Below are 24,207 nucleotides of genomic sequence, written 5' to 3'. Positions count from 1 at the left end.
TATATATCATTTTTCATTTGTTCAAATTCAACTAAGCGAGAACCCAATTCATATATTCTCTTTATTCTAATCTCTATGAATGTTCAACTAATAGGGCACAGATCCATCAGGTAATGTTATTAACTTCTGTTTCATTCACTTAAACATAGCATTCCAAATTCCATCATCCGGGCACACTTACAATGACCAAACCCCACTTGTGATTTAGAGCATTTGAAAGCATAAAACCAATTACAAAAGAAAATTGGAACAATATCACCAAATAGAATGATACACAGCATTAAATTCATTCATATAACTTTGTCCAGAACTTCATCGTTTACATAGAAAACCTAATTACTATCATCAGAAGTTGAGAACTCATTTTAGACCACCGTATCTTAAAAGGTTGTCAATACACAGAATTTGTATCCAAGATCAAGTAGGTTTCTCACTCTCTCCACTCCTATATGTATATGTCGATATACTTTTCATTTCTTGATTTTCTTCCTGGTATTGAGAGTTCAATGGAAGAATGAATTTTAGTAATATCTTCTGTTTTTTTCAACAAAAAGAACTCCAGATGCTAGATAGATGGGAAGTACTTTGTAAGGCCCCCAGGTAGCGAATAAAATTCTTTGGTCCTGGGATCCGTAGCGAAATACCTGAACTTCTCCCACCAGTGCCTGCCACTGTCTGCTCGAGTTGAGCCATGCTTATGAGCAACAGTGCGGTCCAAGAACACAGCGATTATAGCTGCCACTGTGGCCGGGGATGTGAAAACCACTTGCATAGTTTTGTTCAACTGAAAATCATGTTTAAAAAAAAAAAAAATCAGATTTAGTTTCTCCAAACATAAAACTCTCCCAGTAACTACAAAAAACCAATTAATCAGACGAAGCTAAATTTCATCTATATACCCATGCTGAACCAGAGTGAACAGGACCGCGGCCAGAAGTTACCACGTACTCATTGAAGTACTGTGGCACTGAGAGACCCATGAAGATTGAAAAACCAATTATGAACTTTGTTCTGAAGCTGTTGAGGTTGCAGAATTGAAGCAAACCAAGACCAGCAGAAGCTGCACCACCATGGATACCATATTAATTTCCAAATTTGTATTAACAATTAATTATTTGCATATACAATTTTTTTTCAAAAAAAAATGCAATTAAAAAATTCTAATAATGGCCAGAAGGACATTAAAAAAGGCATAAAACTTGTCAAATGCAATACAAGGTTGCATAACAATTTTAAATTGTTCTGAGCAACAGAATTGATGATCAATTATCACTCAAGAAATCAGTACCAACAAGACAGTTTCAGTGCAATAATCAAGTTTCTGACTCCAGCTACAACATTCTAAATCTTTAGCACCCAATGATTTTCTCTCAATTCCGGCAACACAGTTCTTTCTTTTTGATCTGCCTCCCCTCGTATGTCATATCCAGAGGACTGTAATGCTGTGTTTGGTTGGAGGATTTGGAGAAGGATTTGGAAAGGGAAAGGGAAAAGGTGTGTGAAACTAGGTGAAATATAGGTATATTTTATTCACATTTCACCTAACTTTTCTCTTTTCCTTCCAAATCACTGCTCAAATTCTCTAACCAAACACAGCGTAAGGGATTATCCTGGTTGTTCTACATCATCTTTGAAGCACTCTGAAAAGTTGTTGACTAGAAATTGCAAATTATCATAATGATGACCAACTGGAAAGTTTATGTTTGGCCAATTAAATAGCTCATCTTTCAGAAAAGCCCAGTGCAGTAGGAGCATGCTTGTCATACTTTATTCAGTGATAAAAATTTTGGTAGTTGATTGAGGGTGTGAAGCAACATAAATTCAAAGTAATACATTTATTTTTCCTACATGCCATATGATGTTTGTGTCTCTTTATCTTAATGTGTGGATTGGAATAAGAATATTCTATTAGTGTCCAGTTCACGCTACGAGTATATTATTATGTCTGTCTGGTTAGAATGCATGATTAGGGGAAAAACGACAATGCTACGTAGCTTAAATTTTATGGCTCAAAAGTGGCTCAAATGGCCAAAACGATGTCGTTTTGAGTACAAAACAACATAAAAATAGCTAAAACGACGTCGTTTTGGCCATTTGAGCCACTTTTGAGCCACAAAATTTGAGCTACGAGACATTTTCCGGGGAAAAAACTATGGTGGTGGTTTGTGGCGGAGCCAGAAAATTAAATCAGGAGAGGTACTTATTAATTACAGCTTTATTTATTTATTTATTTATTTATTCATAACTAACAATAAGAAAATAATAATAATTTTTGAATTAATATTAAGTACAAAAAATTAAATAAATTGTTACAAAAGTATTTCACATAAAATTTTACAATTAATTTCGAGTAAAATCGAAAAGAAAGTATTACGTATAACTAGTGTATCATGGACAATGTAAAAAAGTCATATTTAAGTCCTAAAATAAATTATATAATGGTAAGATAAATTAAATTTTTACAAAATTTGAGTAAAATTTTCATATAATAGTGTTATCACGTCATTATTGAAATATGATATCACCAACCAATAGTAAAACAACATATGAAGGGTGAACTCCACATGTAAAAATAACTAACACTCTAGTAATTTTTACGTATATAAATATATATAGTGAGATTAATTATATTTGCATATCAATAATGATAGATATTATCTTTATATTGAGATTTTTTCACAAAATTTTTATACATAAAAATATATTGTGTTGTAGTCACTTCATTTTCAATAAAACAATCACTATTGTTTTCTTAAATTTAAAAATGACCTTAATATTTTATTCTAAATATTATTTTTGTTTAAAATTTTATTTATATACATATGTAAAAAAAATAAAAAATAAAAAATCTAAAGGGGGCACGTGGCCCCCTAGTCCCCATGTGGCTCCACTGCTGGTGGTGGTAGTTTTGTTTGAATTAGTCAAACCCAGTAAATTTGTGTTAGCTTGAAACATGTGATTTCTACTGATCAGGTTTGATTGCCTACTGATGAATTGAGCCAAAAAACATGAAAACGCTCAATAATTTCACCAATGGAGGAAAATAAAATTTGGTTTCCTGATGACTAGGACTCATTTGGCAATGGTTCCAAGTCTTCATTTTCATTCCACAAATAGATTGTAGCACTGGATTATTTAAACATTTATTCTTTCTATTTTCTGGAAGTATTCAAATGTTCTCCGTTGAAAATCGGAAATGCTTCTTTGTCAAAATCCCTTGTTAGATCATAAAAGGTATGCATTAAATTATGACCAAACATAAAAATTAGCAAAAAGAAATTTCAGTAGTATTATCTCCTAAAAAGAGAAAGGAAACATACACATGTAGGCAAACAAGATGCAGTACATAGCTCCAAAAATTGGCAATGGTATAGACGCTAGAATAGCCCCAAATTTTCCTGGTTATGGACAAAAGAATGACACGAATAAGCCCAACCAACAAATACCCAATTTTTCGTGGTTATTAAGGATGCTAGAAGATTGATTTAAACACACCTAATACAGAAAAGAAAAGCATGAATACTGCTGATATTTGAATCACTCTTCGGCTTCCAACTCGTGTTAGTGCCAAAAGACCTACATTTTCACTAAAGACATTGCAAAATATAATATGATCCGGTAAATAGACAAAGGAAAATGTTTAAGACCGCTAAAAATCCTCCCCTAATTTGACCCACAATGACATGGCATGTCAACTTTTGATTTGTCACAAACTCAACCATATAATGCCCAACTCCTTTGCCACGTCATTGTGAGTCTCTAGCATTTTTGGACAGGCAAAATAGATACTTGGATCGGGACATCTACTCATAAGTGGACCCAGCTGTGAGATTCATCTAAAGATTTGTCAGAGTAAATTTCTACTTCACAAACCAATTAATCCAGATGATCTACACATGGGCATCCCACCTGTCTTTTATTTTTTGAAAATCCGTTGCGTATGAAAAAGTTGAGTAAACTAGATATTAGAGTAACAGATGTCTTCATCTAAGTAACCTCCAGTGCAAGCGATGTTCAGTCTTCTCAGTTCAAAGATTAAACTTCTTACACTGATGCAGTGGAACCACTTGCAGCACCAAACAAACCATCCAGCAAAAATCCGATTCCCTAACTCACAAAAAAAAGGAGTGGTGAGTCAGATTTGTGGAACATATGACATCTAGAAACAAAAAATAATAATCTATCGAAGGATCCGTTGTTACCAGCCACCCTGCACCACGGCTGAGAACAGAAGGCGGTGGAGGTGTGGCACTCCCATATCTTGATGCTGCTTTAAATGTGCCGGTAGACTGCAATAACAATAATCAAAGAAATAAAAAAAAAAAAAATAGCATTTATTGAAATAAGTTCAATATGAATCCCAAATTCATCTCCAAAAGTAAAGGAACAACAATCATATCACATGGACAGAACATGAGGAAATAGTATGGGGGTAACTCATTAAGGAGTCCTAACATTAGAATCCAGCTCATCCGTTATATAAATACACAACAAAGATAAGAAATTTATCTATGCTATTTATTAAACGCTTGCACCCTCATTCTACTTCCAGAAAAATATAAAAATCAAGACACCAGCTATATATAAAATCAAAAGACTTCAAAAATTCACTAGAATAAATCAACCTCAACAAGAGCAATCATAGCTGCAGCAATCATTATAAAAGCATCCGTAGCATTTACAGTGGGAGTCCCCCATTGCCATAGATGTGGAAACCTTATCCTGCATGTTGAGAAGTAACAGAAGCCCTTATAACAAGTGAAGCATAAAACCAAAGTTGGCAGGGGAAAATCATTTGCAGTGCTTAAATAATGTTCATGTCCCCCAAGAGCATGATATGAAACAAACAATTCATCTTTTGACGTCAGAATTATGTATGTAAAACCTTGACCAAATGTAGAATGAAGAAAAATATTGGAAGTTAAATAAAGGGACACTTAGGTGCCGTTTGGTAACACTTACGCTTTCAGTTTTCTGTTTATATTTACAAAAATTTAAAAAACTCAAATAAAAACTTATTTGGTAAAATTTTTGATTTATAAATCAGTGGCCTTAGTTTATAAATTTGACCAAAAAATGTGTTTTCATTTTGAGTTTTCAGTTTTTTTTTTTTTTAACCACCCAACACTAGCCACCACCTGCCACCATTTTCCACCACCGTCTTCCGCCACCACCACCCACCCCCCACCTGCCACCACCACCTGCCACCACCACCTGCCACCACTACTCACCACCCACTTGCCACCACCACCCACCTGCAACCACCACCCACCAGCCATCCATTCGCCACCACCACCCACCCACCCCTTGCCACCACCACCACCACCACTAACACCCACCATCCACCTGCCATCCACCACCCACCACCCGCCACTACCATCCACCGTCCGCCACCACCACCCGCCATCTACTTGCCATCACCACTCACTACCCACCTGTCACCACCATCCACCACCAGCTACCCACCACCACCACCACCACCATCACCCACCACCCACCCGCCACCTACTTGCTACCACCACCCACCACCACCACTCACTCGCTACCACCTACCACCCGCCACCGTCACCCACTCACCCACCCACCACCTGCCACCCACTTGCCACCACCACCAACCACCCGCCGCCACCACCACCCACCACCACCCGCCATCCACCACCCACTTGCCACCACCACCACCACCACCACCCGCCATCCGCCACTCACGTGCCACCACCATCCACCACCCGCCACCACCACCACCACCCACTCGCCACCACCCACCACCCGCCATTGTCATCCACCCATCCACTACCAGCACCCGCCACCTACCCGCCATCCGCCACCCACCTGCCACCACCACCCGCCATCGCCGCCATCACCACCACACACTCGCTACCACCCACCACCCGTCACCGTCACCCACCCACCTGCCACCACCCACCACCACCAGGTACCCACCACCCACCGTCACCATTTTCCACCACCCGCCACCGCCACAACTAGGGGTGTTCGCGGTTCGGATTTGGACGGTTTGCGGATCGGTTTGGACCCGCCCGCATTTATGCGGTTTGGGGAAAAGACAACCCGCAACCGCCCGCAGTGCGGTTTGCGGTTTGTGCGGGTAGGGTTCACGGATGTGCGGGCGGTTGCGGGCGGTTTGCGGATTGGACTTTTTGCTTCAAAAAATTATTTTTGAGCCTTATTTTTTTCTCATTTTGTAAATATTTATTTTGGGTCATTTTCTCCCCATTTTCTAAAATGCTCCAACATTAATAATTAATGAATTAAAACTTATAAAATTAAAAATACAACAAAATCAATTTGTAATACAAACAAATCATTCAAAATCTTAAATCAATTCATAAACTAACACAAGCATATATTTCAAAATCCTAAACTATAACTCCATATTCATTAAGGAATTTAAAATTTCAAATCACACTTCATCCGGGACAAGTTCAGTTATATAACAATAATAATATGATTAGTATTTATTCAGTTTCAGTTGATATAATATTATTAGCAAATATAATGCTAGAGTAAGTTTAAAAAATAAAGGGTGTTTTGTTTTGGACAAAAATATTTAGGTGGGATATAAAAATGAAAACAATAGTTAAGATAAAAAAATAAATAAATAAATAAATAAAGTGCGGGCGGTTTCTTGCGGGTGCGGGTTAAACCCGCAACCCGCCCGCAACCCGCAAAAATGTCATATTTCAAACCGCATCCGCCCGCATTGTATTTGCGAAACCGCCCATTTGTGTGCGGATTGGGCGGGTTGGGCGGTTTTTGCGGATCGGATAAACCGTTGCCCACCCCTAGCCACAACTACCACCCACTCGCTACCACCCGCCACTGTCACCCACCCACCCGCCACCACCCACCACCACCAGCTACCTACCATCCACCGTCTTTCGCTGCCACTTGCCACCATCGTCTTTCGCCGTCACTTGTCACTACTTGCCATTTTTCATTCTTTTTTATATTTTTTAAATTTTGCAAACATTTTGTCAATTACCAAACGCATTTGTAGTTTATATTTTTTTGAAAATAAACAAAAAATAAACAAAAAGCAGTTTATAAAATTTTTGTAAATATAAATTGAAAACGTAAACGTTACCAAACACACCCTTACCAATCAATCCTATTTACTGGACTTATTTACCTACAAGTCCTTGCAGATAAATTTATCACTTTAAATTTATCAATAGAAATTAATGGGTAATTATTCCCAAAAGTAGGACCTATTGGTAAATTATCATTAAATATATTAGAAAGTAAGAAATCAAGAATATCGTGCTTCAAATTTCAAAATTTAAGACTAACTTAAGGTGTTCTAGTACTAAAAGAAGAGGGAGAAGAACGGAGAGGCAGAGAGAGAGAGAGCACTTTCCGACATTTAGGCCTCGTTTGGGAACAGTCTAATTTAGTAACTTTTTGGCTATTTGGCTAAAATATGAGCTAAAAAAAATTAATATGTTTGGGATGACTTTTTGGCTTTTTACGAAAAGATGTACAAAAAGTAGAGAGAAAAGAGAATTTTTGACTTTTTGGTATGAGCTGTTGGCTTTTTGGCTAATTTAGTAACTTTTTTACTTTTTAGCTAAAATGAAGGGTTCCCAAACGAGGCCTTAATGCTAGTTCGGCAATTATCATATTCATAACATAACTTTAGCCAACAAGTTAATTTTCAGCCAAATCTTATTTGATCATAATAGAAGTAGATACATAGACTGAACAGCACAGCCAATGCCCCTAGTAACGGCGTTTCTACCCTATATTAGTATTGGTACCATCACTCCTGCTCCAATTGTCCCCTTTTTTTTTTCAATTTGGAGTATCTTAGATGCATGGAGGAAAAATTAACAACAAACAAAAAATTTTAATAAACCACACACAACAACAAAAACACACAAAAAGAAGGAAATTATTCAATTTTATTCCTTCACACATTTGGTTACTGCAGCAAATGACAGATCAGTACAGAGTTTATTATTTTTTGAAAAACGCAAGTCTTGAATTTGCTAAATGTTAGATTCCTAGTGCCCACATTGCAAAACAATTTAACATGAAATTCATCAACACATGCCTAGATATCCCTGATTCATAGAACTGAATGAGCATTTTAAGTTTTTAGTAGCCAAGCAAAGTCAACTAGAATAACTGAAAATACTTCATAGCATACGCCCATGCCATAACATATTGTGAAACTGGGTTTTAGGAAGCAAAATACCAAACTGAATAATGCACGAGGCCTAAGATTAAAAGAGTGACTAAGTGAAATGCAAGTTTAGGAATGATCATACCAAGAAGCGCCTTCAATGAGCCGAGAGCGGTCAACACGGCAACTAGACTGAGTATTTGGGGGTCTATTTGTATATGCACCTGCTGCAGTCAGAAGTGCTGCATATGGCCATATAATTGCTATCGATAAGAGGACTGCATATCGTTCGAAAAAACGCTCATATATGGCTCCTTTGGTTTTAAACCAATGAGGAATATACTGCAAAAGTTTTGGTCACCCAAATCAAATATAACCTCAAGAAATTCACGTTGAAGTCTATCTTAAGAAACAAAGAATTAAAATAAATCAGCAATTTTATAACCAAAAACCAAATCAGATCCCTTACAAAAATGGGTTAAATCATGGGAGAACTTATTCCAATCACTAAACTGAAAAGTGCAGCGAGAATTGAGCACGGGAGCGGATTTTGAAAGCCAATCTATACTACATACAGCTCAATAGTTCCTGGTGAAACAAAATCCATCCATGACTATAACTATTCCAATCTTTCTTCAGGGTTTTGCTCAAAAGATAAACCAAACTGAATGATCATTAACCTCAAGTCCATTGGCATTTTGTTAATATGTTTCACTTTCCTTCTAAAAATTGATTGATCAAACTTCCTTTGTAAAGTGAAAAAGTAAAAATAGAAACTTCCATAGTGTGCTTCGTCCAAGGCCCCTGTTCATGCAGCATTGCTTTCTGGACACAAATTTCAATCGACTAGGAAAGCAAATAGAACCATCCACACATAACATAGCATTCGGATAAATAAATACATGTGTAAATATGTCATGGCATCTCAAACTACGGGAAATTAAATAGTAGTCGGATGAAATAAATTAGTAATCAAGAACCAGCTCACCTCAGCTAAAATAATTAGTACAATCAACTCTGGAAGCCCAATCTCGACACAATGCGCCAGCTACAACCATCAGCAAAAACGAAAAGCACAGAGTAAACATATGAATGCCTTTATGAAACAGAATACATTATAAAAAATGTTATTTAAGTAACAGCAGCAAACAAATAGCATCGAGTTCAAGGCATTACAACATGTGGCATAATATACTCCAAGCCAACTTGCAGTAAACTTGCACTGACAGCCCAACCAGTAAAGGCTCCTGCTTATGGATTTTTGGGCCTAACTATTCAATTAAATAGATGACCTGAGGTTCTATATCATTTTGGCCAGCTTGAAAGTTTAAGGTCAATGAGACGGCTATCATGATGTTAACTACTACAAATCGAGTTGAATAGAATAACCAGCAATACAAAATAGGTGGTTCGTAATTGATGGAAAACCCTCTTCCATGGTTCACACTTTCACTACTACACCCCTATCTGTATGCAACAAGACTAAAATATCTTTGATCAGTTAGAAACTAAGAGTTCAATCCTTGGGCTGGCCAACTATTTTTGTGGAGACATCTGCAACTGTTCCTCCCAATAAGATCTAGCCATGACCAGTTTCATTATTCTCAACCGAAGGAATGGATCATCAGATTTCCTTTGGACTAGCAATGAATAGTACTTCTAGGAGACAAGGTTTCCCTAATTGCAACAACTATGATGGTTAGGTCCAATTCTAAGGTTTTACATGAAATATCCCGTCTCATCAGCGTGATTACAGTGCTCAAATCAGTCTAGCTGACTAGGAGACAACCACAAAACTATCATTAAAACATAAATAGAACAACTTGTTGAATTAAATAACCACCATCCATATTTTGTGACAATATAATGAAGGCTTAAGAATTCCTACCTGTGGGAAACCATGCGTATAGAGCCCAAGACCAACTAGCGTAATAAGGGGAACCGAAGAAAGAGGAGAGAGTAACCTATAGCATTATCAGACAATTGAAAGTGTAGTCATTAAAGTGAATTAAACATTGAACAATAATTTGCTCTTTCACCACGCCATTTCTGCAAAATCCTACCTCACAAAGATTCTCCAGACACCCAGAAAACCAGCTAATATAGGGAGAATGGATGCAATCATGAGAGCTCCTTGTATTCCTCGCATAGAACTTTTAAACCTCTGAAGAAATTAATCACACACCCAATGTAAGGACAAGAATGAACAATTATTGAAATACAATCAGAACTCAAAAGAAGGGGAATGAGAATGACTAGACTCACATCATGAGGATCGACATATACGCTATACCTATCAGCTAACACAACAGAAAGTATAGGAAAAACAAATGTGTACGAAGCCCCTATCACCACTGGAAGCCGAGTTCCAAACAAAGTCTGTAATAAAGTGTTCACTCCCGAAACAAATAGCAAAGTTTGTATCACTTCAGCCTTCTCTCGCTGCCACAAAGAAAAGAAGAGAAGAACCTTAAATTGAAACCATGGAAATACTCCAAGAGGAGAAAAGAAAGTGAAAAAATGCAAGTGTACAATGAAGTGTCACAAAGTTATTACATAGCCACCACCCATCTGAGGAACGATGCTTGAGGGAATGATAACAGTAGTCCCAAGCATTACCACATAGTGCTGAAAACCCAGAAGTATGGCCACAGCTGCATTAAGTTAGAAGATGTTAGAATCCAAAATTTTCCGCTACTGGACTTCGATAAAAGCTCATAAAACATATACATCCACTCAAAATGAATTGACAAAACTAATTCACACAAATTAGAGGTAGATATAGTAAGGCTTGTGTTACTAGATCTAGAAAACACTAATCCCTAGCAAGTTACGTTTGGGAATGTATGTTGTAAAACATGATATACTTTCATTTTAAAAAGTTAAATTTAGTGATTCAAAGCTGTCCTAAAAGTTGGTTCTAATATATTTTCCCGAGGCGGTATTTAATTCATGAATTTGAAAAAAAAAATTGAAAAGACAAAAAGAAAAGGTATACTTTTTCTTTTTTCTCTCTCTTTTCAAATTCTTACCCAAATTTATAAACTAAATACAGCGTAAATATTTCGTTACGAGGGGAAGAAATCAAATATGATGAACCAAAATCTAAAATTAGTTAAGTTTTGATAGGAAAAAAAAAAGGGTCTTAATGCTCGTAAAAATATTTTGCTACATGACAAATTTGAAGAAAAATAAATAAATAAAAATACATTTAATTCGATGTCTAATTGTTAAAAACAATTACTTTAGAATTACATTAAATATGTAATCAATATTTTGAAAATTGAGTTTTTTGTTTTTCGTATTTTTTTATTTTTAGTAAATATTTTTAAAATTTTAAGCATTTTTTTTACTTTTTTAGATGCATCTTACTTAGATGTGTCTATATCTAAAAAGTAAAATATTTGTGAAAAAATATTTTAAAAAATTAATAAATACACAAAATATAAAAAATGTATTGAATTTTAGTGTGCAGTGGGGAGAGAGAGAGAGAGAGAGGGGCATAAATTTGGAATTTGGACATGGAGATTTGTTCATCCTTGTCTTGCTTGCTTGAGAGATGGATTTGCCTAATTTCTTAATATTTCTATTAAATTAATACAACTCTCATTAAAAAATAATAAATAATAAAACTAATCGCTCATATGATATTATGCAGTTTTGTCATCCCTTTTGGTGCTTATAATTTTTTTTCTAAATTAATGGTGTTTATTTTTTTTCCTTTTAGAATTGAGTCTCTCCCGATTCAATTATTCGAATCATTTATTTTGTAAATCTCTTTGTCTATTAGTCATGAAAAAAATTTAATTTAATTTAATAATTGTAGTTTTTTATTTTATTTCGTTTGTCTCCAACAAAAAAAAATATATATATCTATTTTCAAAAGAGAAATTTAGCCGAAACCCCTCCATTAGACCTTTATTTGGTGAAAAAGGCATTCCAATTTATTTATTTTTTATAAACTCACTAAGGAGAAAATACATAATTGAGTAAAGATAAATAAAATATATTTTTTTCTTTCTTTCTTGGACAAATTGCTAGAGTGTTACTGTCAAATTGAATAATTGTCAAATAGAGTAACATGTTATTGTTACGATTTACATCAATTTCAACAGTAATAATTTTTTTTTAAAAAAGAATTTTATAGTCAACATAGATCTTATTTGATAGATCATGATAAGAAAATTCTAAAAATATTAATTTTATTAAAAATCGATGTTTACATCAAAAATTATATTATTTTAAAATTTAATATTTTGATAATAGTGATATTTGTTGGACTTTTCAAGGAAAACTTTTTGTGCTTGTCCTTAATGCATTAAAATTTTATTACGAGAGGGTTTTGATCAAATCCCATGAAAAAATACATTTGTCGTTTTTTTTTCAAAGATAAATATGATAAAATACAAATGATATAATTATCGAATCGATTTAATTTTTTTCATAAATAATATATATAGAAGACCTTACAAAATAAACAGTTAAGATCATCAAAACACATCCGTAGTGAGCCTTATGAGCCCAAACAATCCCAACTTTTTTTTTTAAATTGAAACTTATAAATGGATTAAAATTTTATTTAAAAAAAATAAATGTTGGATCAAAACGGACATTCACATAGAAAATAATTTTCACCATATTTAAAAAATAATGTGACTCGTCAAGATACATGAAAAATCACATGGGAGGCAATTATTTCAGTGCAATATTCTCATAATAAAAAACAATAATCGATTCACAATGTGAAAAATAATTTTAAATTTATGAATAAGTCATTGATCGTCCAATCTAAGTGAAAATTGGCCTATTTTAGAAAATAGATTATAAGTCAATTTTTTATTTTTTGAAAAAATGTAAAAAAAAAAAAAGTAGAAAAGTGATATAACCCAAAAAAACTAAAAAAGCTAATAAATTGATTTTTAACCTAATTGCCAAAAGAGGCGGTTGTCATTTGCAACATAATTCGTATTACCTTGTATTTTAATAAATTTGTAATTATTTTTTATTTTCATTAATTTGTAATTTTTTTATTATTGTATTGTTAATTGATTTGGTAGGAACATTTGTAACTTTGATTGTAATAACTTCGAACATGCACCTGGGATTATGAGTTCAAATATTCATCAAGAATCAAATAACGTTAAAAAGAATTAAAATTTTAATGTGTATTTTTCATGTATTTTTTTAATTTTAAAAAATATTTGAATATATATTTTTCAATTGTTATATCGTACATACCTCTCAAAAAATATAAACTATATACACCTTATAATTAAAGAATAAAATGACATAATTTCATATTTTTTAAGTCATAATTAAAAAAAAAATATTCATAACTAAACAATATATGATATATAATAAAAAATTTCATGAGTCATAATTAAAATAAAATTATAATTAAAAAAAATTAGTTATAAATAAAATTATAAAAAAAAAAAAAAAAAACATACCTTAAAGATACCTATGATGTAAAATGTGGAGTGAGCATCTCCAACCCACTTGGCATATAATGCTTGTTAGTCAAAATGCCTATTGTGACTCACTTTTTTTAACTCTAATGCACTAGGCATATAATTAAACATTTTGGCTCAACTCACATTCACTAGCTACATATAGCTAACTTTCAAGGCTAGACAAAATGTATTTATTAGGATCATTTTCCTTCATCTTTGTTGCTGACATAGTATTCTATAAAGTTAATAGTATTTAGATAAATAGCTAAAATAAATAGCATAATTGGAGTAGAAATATGAAACATGTGATAGACAAAATAAAATATATAGTTTATAGTAATATTTAGATAAGTAAAATGCCTACTACTGTTGGAGATGTTTGTCAAATATTTTATCAAATATTTCACATAAGTGTGGGATCCACATAAAACTTACATGATGTAAGTCCCACACCATATAAGATATTTAATAAAACATCTGAAATTCTTAGTCTTTGTTTGACATTGGCTTTTTTGTGTTGACATGTCTTTTTTAGCTTCATTTAGTTTGGTTTTTTTAACTTTTGTGAGGAAAAAAAAGTGTAATAATTATGGTTTGGATGTGATATTTTATCTTATTAACTTATATAACTAATTTTTTCTTTTTATACTTTTTTAGCCAAAAATCTTTAGCCAAACATAACCTTAATATTTTTTTAAAATGTGTATAATAAAATTTTAATAATCAAATAATTACCGTCCTCCCTTTTCAAAAAAGAATAATGATTGAGACTTCTATCTTCATAAGACCCTCACAAGACTTTATTAAATCTAAATTATTTATGATGTGAAATCCAAACATATATGAGTGAATCTCATATAAACATAAGAGTAATGCTACGTAGCACGAAATCAGCCCCCCGAATCCCCTTAATTTAAAAAACGACGTCGTTTTTTCATTTTTTTTTTTTTTTTTGTTGAATCAGAAACGAAGAAGAAAAGGGAAGGGAGAACTGGACAGGAGAGGGCATAAACCAGGGGAGGAGGTGCGGCGGAGGCCGAGCTACTACGACGATCGGCGATCGGCCGACGATCGGCCGAGCTTCTCTCCCTCTCTCTCTCTCTCTTTACCTCTCTCCTCTCCTCTCTCTTTCTCCCTCTCTCTCTCTCTTGCATTCACCCTCTTTTCTCCCTCTTTTTTCTCTGTTTCTCTCTGCTTCCATTTTCGGAAGATTGAGCTCCCAAGCTTTATCCTAAACATAAACAGTCAAGATTACTTAGAGAATGTGAGGAGCATTCCCGAAAGCGTCTCAAACATTTCTCTTCAAAAAAATAGCTAATCCAAAGTCTTCGTTGGTCATTTTGGCTTAAAAACCTGTCAAGATTCTCTAAGATTAGACATATGATTTGTCTGGAAATAACAGAGATTCACTGTATTTTGACAATGATTAGAGTTGTTTTAAATTTTGTTTTTTTTAAAAAACAAAATACATGTTACGTTTGCTAGAGTTTTGTAATTATAATTTGAAAGTATGAATTGTATTTTAAATTTATGAGGTTTGAAATTATAATTTGAGTGTGAAAATTTTGTTTTGAAAATAGTTTTGATTTGAGTGTAGAATTATTGATGTGACATTTGATAGTTAATACAAAAATTTACAACTCATAATCAAACATATAACTCAAAATTATTTTAAAGCACATAAACAAATTTAAAAATTTCAGAAAATATTTTTTGAAAAAAAAAAAAAATCACTATTCCGATCAACCGGCCGGACAACCGGTTAGGCAAAATTTGCAAAAAAAAATTTTTGCAAAGCGTGCCTAAGACAGAGTTCTCTGCAGAGTTTTGGAAACGTGATTCCAAAACTCCTACCAAACATCATACTCACATGTAGGTGTGGAATCACGTTTACAAAACAAAACCAAACGGAGCCACAATCTTGAGATTTGTTTAAAATATTAATTACCTTTTATGATTTAAAAAATTATAAATATTCCCTTATTAAAAAATTTTATTTAACAAAATTAACTAAAAAAATGAAATTCATAATTGTTTTCTTATACAATAATAAAATTACCTAAATTATTAATTGAAATATATTTTTAACATCATTAAAAACTGTTAATTGACTAGATGATTTATTAATAAAAGAGACAGTTTGTTATGAAATTATAAATTTCAAGGGTGGAATGTAATTTTTAAAACGGAAAATGCATTTTACCCCCAGCTGGGAGTGACACCCAGTGAGGTGTCAGCTGGGGGTTGGTCCGAAAAAAACAGTTTTTCTTTTTTTTTTCTTTTTTTTTTGATTTTCGACCAGTGGGGGCGCGCCACGTCACTGGGGGCGCGACCCCCACTGGGTGTATGAAGCAAAACCGTTTTAAAACTATAAGGAATGATTTGCGTTTTAATCAAATCTCAAGAAATATATTTGTAATTTACCCTCTTTTTTTTTTTTTTTTTTTTGAGTTTTTTTGTCTTTGAAATTGTAATGAACGATCAAAACACAATCTCAGACCACACCACACCACACCACACAAATTGTACAAATATATTTCTATAGATTTATTTTAAATATGAAATATTTTATGTAATTTTAAAAATTAAAAATAATTTTTTATTTAACAAAATTAATGAAAATGAAATAAAATTTTTAAGTACTATCTTCCACAGTTATAAAATTATTTGAATTGTTAATTAAACTATATTTCTTTCTTCTTCTTTTTTTTGTTACTAATTAAAATATACATTTGATATCATTAAAAATTATCAATTAACTTAATAATCTTTTAATGAAATGAGTCAAACTTGAAAGGGAATGATGTAATTTTTAAAATTACATAGAATAATCTATATTTTAAGTAAATCAAAAAATGTATTTATGATGAAGCCAAAAACAAAAAAGTTAATGCATAATAATTTTAACATGAACTTAGTTACAAGTATTTAATAATATTTTTTTAATGTGATATGAATTGTATAGAAATTCAGGCACATATTAATGAATGTCTTGAGACATTGGTTAATATTAGGATTGAGCTAAGAAAACATTTTGAAAATAGGTAAAAATATTAGAAAAAATGTATTAATTTTAATAAAAAAATACTTTAAATTCAATGAAAAATATATCATCATGCTCTTTATTTTTTTTATTTGTGCTTTTTTTGTACTCTATAAATACTTGCTAGCAAAACCTATAAAGTTAATAAGTTATGATTAGTTATAGATTTGATGATGTTGAATTTCATTGATGATTCTCCCCTTAGTTAAGTGGTTAGATATTATGAGTAACTTCATAAATATCACAATTGGATTGAAATTCTCTTCATTATAATAGGAAAAATAAGCACTTCAAAAAGATATTAAACTTTTTTTTATTTAAGTTGAACCCACAACTTCATACTATAACGTTAGTTAATTTTGAACCAAATCATGGTCAAGGAAATAAAATAAAATAAAAAAATTGGATACAGCTTACTTACAATTGGAAACTAATTGGATTAACTCAGTTAGTTATGGCTATACACTCTATCTAAAAATTCAACTTATTAAAGACAAAGATTGATAATTCTTCTCCTATTATGAAACTTTGTTCAACTGGTTTTTTCCCCCCTTCTATTATGGTGCTAATTATTGGACTGATGTATATATAATTATTTGATTGTAATTTTTTATATTATAAAATACCATTACCAAGTGCTAAAAGAGAAGTAATTGAATAGTGAAGTCTTTATCAATAGAATATCTGTTAAACAAGTCATTTTTGACTAGTTCAGCCGTTAATACAACAAAACTCACATGAGTAGAAAATTTTTGAACCACTAATCTTCTAATGAGATACATGAGTTGTAACTAGTTTCACATATCACGCCAATTTAACCTCCCACATATTAATATATAATTATTTCTACCTAATAAATTAATAATAAACAACTTTTATTTCTTAATATTTTCACCCTTTTGCTTAATAGATAAATAAATTATTGAAGGCGACTTATTAGCTAACTCGAGGGACTTTTTCACTTGTTAGTCCTTGTTCCCTTTTTCATATACCTATATTAATATAGATCTTGAATTAAGGGAAATAGAATAAAAAAAAGGAAAAAAAAAAAGTTTAGAAAATAAAGTGGACTATGCCATTTTTTTTTTTTTTTTAAAGTTAGAAAAATAAAAAGAAAATGAATAGAGATTTGTAATAATAATGAAAATAATAATTTATCCGATTACCATAAAAAAGATAAAAATTGATGAATATGTATATGGGTCTTTTTACTTTTATTTCATTTCTTTTTTGGAAAATAAATATTACAATATGTTAAAAATATGGACATTTATTCATAAATTCCTCTTCACATACTTATATTTCACTTAATTTAAATTATTTTCTTATGTTCTAATAAGTTTTATGAGTGACATAATTATCAAACTATTTCTAATAATAATATTCATATTAACAATGTGTCAATGTCAAAAATCACACATCAATATTCACACTATAAAATATGAATGTTTACATCATCAAATTGCTAAGCGTTTAAAAAAATATTTGTAAATGTAAAATTATCTATAAAATATCTGAAATATGAGAATTACGATTTATTGAATTAAATATCTAAATAATAGGCTTAAAAAAGAGCATATTAGGACTTGCAAATGAAGGCTATTGCAGGATAGTTAACAAAAGCATATTTGGGATTACCTTTGTGCTTATGGGTGACGTGGAATTACACAATCTAGAACAAGTTGAAAGAGCAAGAGTAATGCTAGAATGATAAGCAGAAGTAGAGAGTTTTTAAAATATATAAAATAAATAAATAAAAAATAACAAAAAAAGTTTTCTTAAAGTAGATTATTCCATAATTTGACAAACAAAAAATAAGATGATTGTTACTTTCTCTTCTCTTTTTGACTAGTCTTCCTCTTAATAAGTTAAAAGTTGATTTTTTAATTTTTTTTTGTAAAAATGTATAAAAAATAAAAGAAGTGATATAACTCAAAAAAATGACTTTTAGTCGAGTAGCCAAACAAGCCATAAAATGACTTATTTCAGTACAGAAGAATCATCCAATGAAATCACTTTAAGCACTTGCAATAATATAGAGGGTGCAACCATGTAGCCATTTTCTAATACTATATAAATTAATAAATTTTATTAAAAAATTATTATTTGTTAATGTGATACTTATTACATTATTGAAGTGGGTAATGTTTTATATTTTAAATTTTTTTTATTGCATGATACATTGGTTACTAACAAAAAAATTATAAAATTTATTAATTTGCATAACAACTGTGTTACTTACACCTAACACAACTGTATTATTTTTAAACTCTACATTCATTTTTTTTCACTTTGAGATTGAAAATTATGTTTCATATTTAACTAATTTTAAATAATTTTATTATTGGTATTATAAAATTTTTTTATTACACAATTTCAACCATACATGTCTTTTTAAAAGTTATACAGGAGTAAAAAGAGAGAATGTGTGTGCCTGCGCCCGATTTGATAGAGAAAAAGTGTGATGAGAAGAACATAAAACCAAAAAGGGTAAAAAAGGTCCATTAAACAAAGAATGATGTAGATTTTACCGCCAAAGCAATATGTACAATGGGGTCTTTTGAGAATAATGATAAAAAGTCAATTTTTTAATTTTTTAATTTTTTTAATCAAAAAAATTCAGTTTTTTTATTCAAAACAACTCAGTTTTTTGTTAAAAAAGTTATCAAAAAAATCAAAAAATTAACTTTTTACTAACTTCTCAAAACACCATAATATAACCATTTTAATACATAGTTTTTACATGCCATTACTAATAGAATTTCAAAAAGGTTTTGGATCTATAATTTGTGAGCTCTAATAGCTCTAATGTATATATAGGATCCATCTAATGTAATGTTTTGACTTTAATTTTTTTTTTTTTTTTTGACTTTTCATCTCACTAGAGCTCAATTAGAACTCTAGTTTTAAAGGGATATATCATTGTTGTTAGAATTTTGTGAAAGTTACCATTAACTTCCCCATATTCTACTGAACAATAAATTCTCCTTTAAAATAAAGTTGATCTATTATCGCCAAAACAATAGGCATAATATAACATTGTCAATGCATTAATAGTGATACATTACTTTAACAAATAATGTTAGGATACCAAATTTTCTATCAAATAAATGATCAAAAGTAGACCCCACACTCATGTGAGACATTTGATCATTTGTTTGGTAGAAAATTTAAAATCTATAATATTTTTCTTACTTTAACAACTGCTATAAGTACCTGAAAATGGACTCAATCCTTAAAATACATAATACCATTTAAGTAATATACATTTAGCTAGCTTGTTTCTTTTCCTTCCATGATTCATCAACCTTTTTTTTTTATTTTTTATTTTTATTTTTTTAATGGAGTAAAAATGTGGTATCCCTAGCTAGCGTGTTGATTCTAAGTCAAGCGATACAACATGAGCCGCAAATCTACAATGGGTCCATTTGGGAAGGGAGATTTGAGACTTTTTTTTTTTTTTTTTTTGACTAAAACAGTTACAAAAAAATAAAATGAGATTTTTAACTTAATAAGACAAAACATCACATCCAATTCATGATCATTACATTCTTTCTCTTACAAAAAATTAAAAAAGCCAACTCACTTTCCAAACTAAGCTTTTTAGCCTAAGACTAAAATAGTCAAAAAAATCAAAATACTAGAAAATCAACCTACTTTCCAAACGAAGCCTATATATATACAGGGTCGGCCCTAGCCTAAGGCCAGTAAGGCCTATGCCTTAGGCCCCAAAATTTTGGCTCAAAAATAGGGCCTCCAAGTTTAATAAAATGTTATAGGCCTAATTTTTTTTTTTTTTTTTAGGATCAATTTAAAGGGTCCAAAATATTTTATTAGGTTCCCAAAATATTTTATTGGGTCCATGTATATTTTAACCCATATTTATTTATAAGTGTAGTTTGGCCCATATTTATTAAAATGAAAATATATATTAAAAAAAATATGTTTTGACCCAAGAAGAACAATACGTAAAATATATGAGCCCTAATTTATTTATTTATTTTTATCCTCGTGGAATAAATAATTTTGCCCTAATTTTTTTACCTAGGTTTTCATCAGTTCTAATTGAATAATTTTTTCCTAATTTTGTTTCATTAAATTGTTTGTTTATAATTTTAATAATTATATGTGCAAGTAAATTTTTTTTTGGCTACAAACAAATAAAAAAATTGTAACTTATCGTTTTATCTATGTAAATTTTTTTTTTAATGTAAGAGGGGCCTCTATTTTCAAAATTCGCCTTAGGCCCCTAAATCTAAGGGTGCAACTCGGGCAGGTTTGGTCGGGTTGGGAGGTTGTCCAAGCCTAGCCCAAGTTGTGCTGAGACCTGCCTAGGCCGGCCCAAACCCGAATTGTAACCTGAGGTTTTCTGTCCAAGCCTGACCCGAGTTAAACCCGAATTACTCGATTTGCCTGAATTGTAAATGAATTTCAATTGTGTGTGTGAGAGAGAGAGAGTGCGCGCGCATACGCAACTGCTTTATTAAATTATTAAAATTTGACTTTATCTACATTTTTTTTATATAGAAAATCATTAATACCATCAAAACAAATAATTTTTATAATGTAAAAAAGATGCCGCTATAATAGTTCTTGCAATTTATGAGTGAAAATAAATTTTAAAAAAAAAGAGTAAGATTTTATGTTATTTGTATATATAATATATATTCAATATGATTTAATAATTTAATTTACTTTAATATCATGTAATGACTAATAATTTATATGTATATTTAATATTTTTATATATCTATATATGTATAATTTGAGTTTCGGGTTGCTCGAGTTATTCGACATTTTTGTCTAAACCCACCCAAATTTAATTCGGCCTTCTAAATTTTTGCCTAAGTCCGTATCAAATTTAAAAATATCTTGTCAAAGCCTTAAAAAAATTCGAACTATGTTTGAATTGCTTAGGTTCAACTCACTTAAGTTGCACCCCTACCCGAATCTCAGGGCCGGCCCTGTATGTATATACATTTACATGTGTGTACAAATGCCCTTGAATATACCGAAAATGCAACATTAACATGATCAGCAGATAGACAAAGGGCAATGAGAACAGAATAATAGTTCCAAAAAAAAAAAAAAAAAAAAAAAAAAAAAAAAAAAGAGAAATGCTTAGAAGAATCTGCTATGTTTGGTTTGTGTGATTTGGAGGGAGAAAAAAAAAAAAGAAACAGAGAGATATATATATTTTTTATTTGTTTGGATAACTTAAGTGAAGAGAAATGGAGAGAAACGGAAAGAAACTTATTTCTCATATAACCATTATTTTCAATCTTTTCAAAAATGGAGAGATTGGGAGAGAAAAAAAATTAATATTTTTATAATATCAATTTTGTTTTTGTAAAAATAAAAGAAATAAAATGATTGAAAATATAAAAAGGTTATTTTGGTAATCTAACATAAAATAATTTCTTTTTTTTTCTCTTATGAAATTTAACCAAACAAGAAGGAGAAATCATAATCATTTCTTTTATTTTATTTCTTAAGGCTCGTTTGGGAAATGGGTTGGCATTTTGACTTAGGCTCCGTTTGGCAAGAGCTAAACGGGGCTTTTTTTGCTATTTTAGCCATAAAAGACAAAATAGGCTATTTTAGCCACAAAAAATAAAATATCACATCCAATTCATAATCATTACATTCTTCTCTCACAAAAAAAATCAAAAAAGTTAAAAAGCCAAAAAGTCCTTTCCAAACCAAACTTTTTAACCCAGGCTAAAATAGTCAAAAAAAAGCCAAAAAGCCAACCCACTTCCCAAACGGAGGCTTATTGACTATTTTAATTTGGGGCTAAAAAATCTCGGTTGGGAAAGATTTTTTTAATTTTTTTTGTGAAAGAAAGAATGTAATAATTATGAGTTAAATGTGATGTTTTGTCTTATTAGGTTAAAATAGTATATTTTATCTTATATGACTATTTTAGTCCCAACCTATCTTCCCAAACAAATCCTTAGTTATATAAACAAAAATGAGAGAAATTATAATCACTGTGTTTGGTTTGAGTTTTCTGCATTAAGTTTTTTGAAAACTAAGGCTCTGTTTGTTTGTATTCCCAAATCAATTTTCTACGTGTGTTTTGGAGCATCATGTTTGGTTACGTTTTCAAATCAATTTTCTACACTCTCTGCAGAGAACTCTGCGCACACAGGCGTGTTTTCTGTCCACCGGATGACCACCCGGTAGACCACCCGGATGACCACCCGGTAGACCACCCGGATGTCCACCCGGATGTCCGGCTGATTTCCAGATTTTTTTTTTTTTTTTTTTTTTTTTTTGCAATTGATTTACATAATCGGGACAAATATTTTCTGAAAATTTTTAAATTTTTTATGTGCTTTAAAATAATTTTGAATTGTATATTTAGTTATGAGTTGTAAATTTTTGTATCACATATCAAATGTCACATCAATAATTCCCCACTCAAATCAAACCTCTTTTCCAAAACTATTTTCAAAACTCTTTACCAAACAAATTTTCTACACTCAAATCATAATTCCACAACACACAAACTCAAAATATAACTCATACTCTCAAATCACATTTACAAAACTCTACCAAACGCTACCTAAATTTTTTGATTTTTGTGTTTTTTTATTTTTAGTGAATATTTTTAAAATTTTAAACATTTTTTTTTACTTTTTTAGATGCACCTTACTTAGATGCGTCTAAAAAGTAAAAAAAAATTGTGAAAAAAATATTTTAAAAAATTAAGAAATACATAAAAATATAAAAAATATACTAAATTATTGTATTTTTTTTATATTTTTGGTATTTAGTAAATTTTTAAAAGATTTTTTTTACAATTTTTTTACTTTTTAGGTGTATTTATGTTAGGTGTGTTTAAAAAGTAAAAAAATTACATAAAATATTTAAAAAATTCAATAAAAATAAAAAAACACGAAAAATAATAGTGTAGAATTTTCTAAAAACTGTTTTTAAAAAATAGGAACCAAGCAAAATAAATATATATTTTTTTTCTTTTTCCCTCTTAGTTCCCAAACATAGTGTAAGATGTATAGAATATATATATATAGAGAGAGAGAGAGAGAGAGAGACGCACGCCATGAGGGATTGCTGTTAACACAGTAGTCGACACCAGGAAGTTGTTCCTTGAAGGGTGTGGAACAAATATATCTCCCCCTCCCCCCCTCCTCCACCCCACGACCCACCCCCCCAGGATCCACCCTCTCCTCCCCCACCCCAGGGCCCACCCTCTCCTCCTCCACCCCAGGATCCACCCTCTCCTCCCCCACCCCAGGATCCACCCTCTCCTCTCCCACCCGAGGACCCACCTCCTCCTCCACCCCGGGACCCACCCCCCCAGGACCCACCCCTCCAGGACGCCCCCCAGTATCCACCCTCTCCAAATGATCGATAATAGCGTTCAAAAGATCGCGAATAGAGACCAAAAGACCGCGAAAAGCCACTGTCCCTCCCCCACGATACAAAAGATTGGTAATAGAGTGCAAAAGCTTGAAAATGGGGTACAAAATAGCGTCAGACCCTAGCCCACGAATAGTGTCTAACGCACGACCCACAAGATCGCGAATACCGTCTGGCAT

The 24,207-nt window shown here is 31.7% G+C and overlaps 1 protein-coding gene across 1 annotated transcript; it reads right to left on the bottom strand.

Annotated features, from left to right (window-relative positions):
* Positions 1-263: 263 nt before the first annotated feature.
* On the bottom strand, positions 264-24,207 carry LOC114299390 (nucleobase-ascorbate transporter 4). Its single transcript, XM_082908283.1, has 14 exons — positions 23,706-24,207; positions 10,700-10,797; positions 10,409-10,585; positions 10,207-10,307; positions 10,032-10,107; positions 9,132-9,191; positions 8,289-8,485; positions 4,626-4,722; positions 4,203-4,289; positions 4,049-4,107; positions 3,496-3,587; positions 3,321-3,398; positions 900-1,060; positions 264-784 (listed from the first exon to the last, which is right to left on the bottom strand). Exons 1-14 carry the CDS (start codon positions 24,205-24,207, stop codon positions 566-568), a joined length of 2,004 nt encoding a protein of 667 aa, XP_082764409.1. The 3' UTR covers positions 264-565.

The sequence above is a fragment of the Camellia sinensis genome, chromosome 2, assembly GCF_055761805.1.
Source record: "Camellia sinensis isolate YWXY chromosome 2, ASM5576180v1, whole genome shotgun sequence".
Classification (NCBI taxonomy): Eukaryota; Viridiplantae; Streptophyta; class Magnoliopsida; order Ericales; family Theaceae; genus Camellia; species Camellia sinensis.
This window is presented reverse-complemented; position numbering and strand designations above follow the sequence as displayed.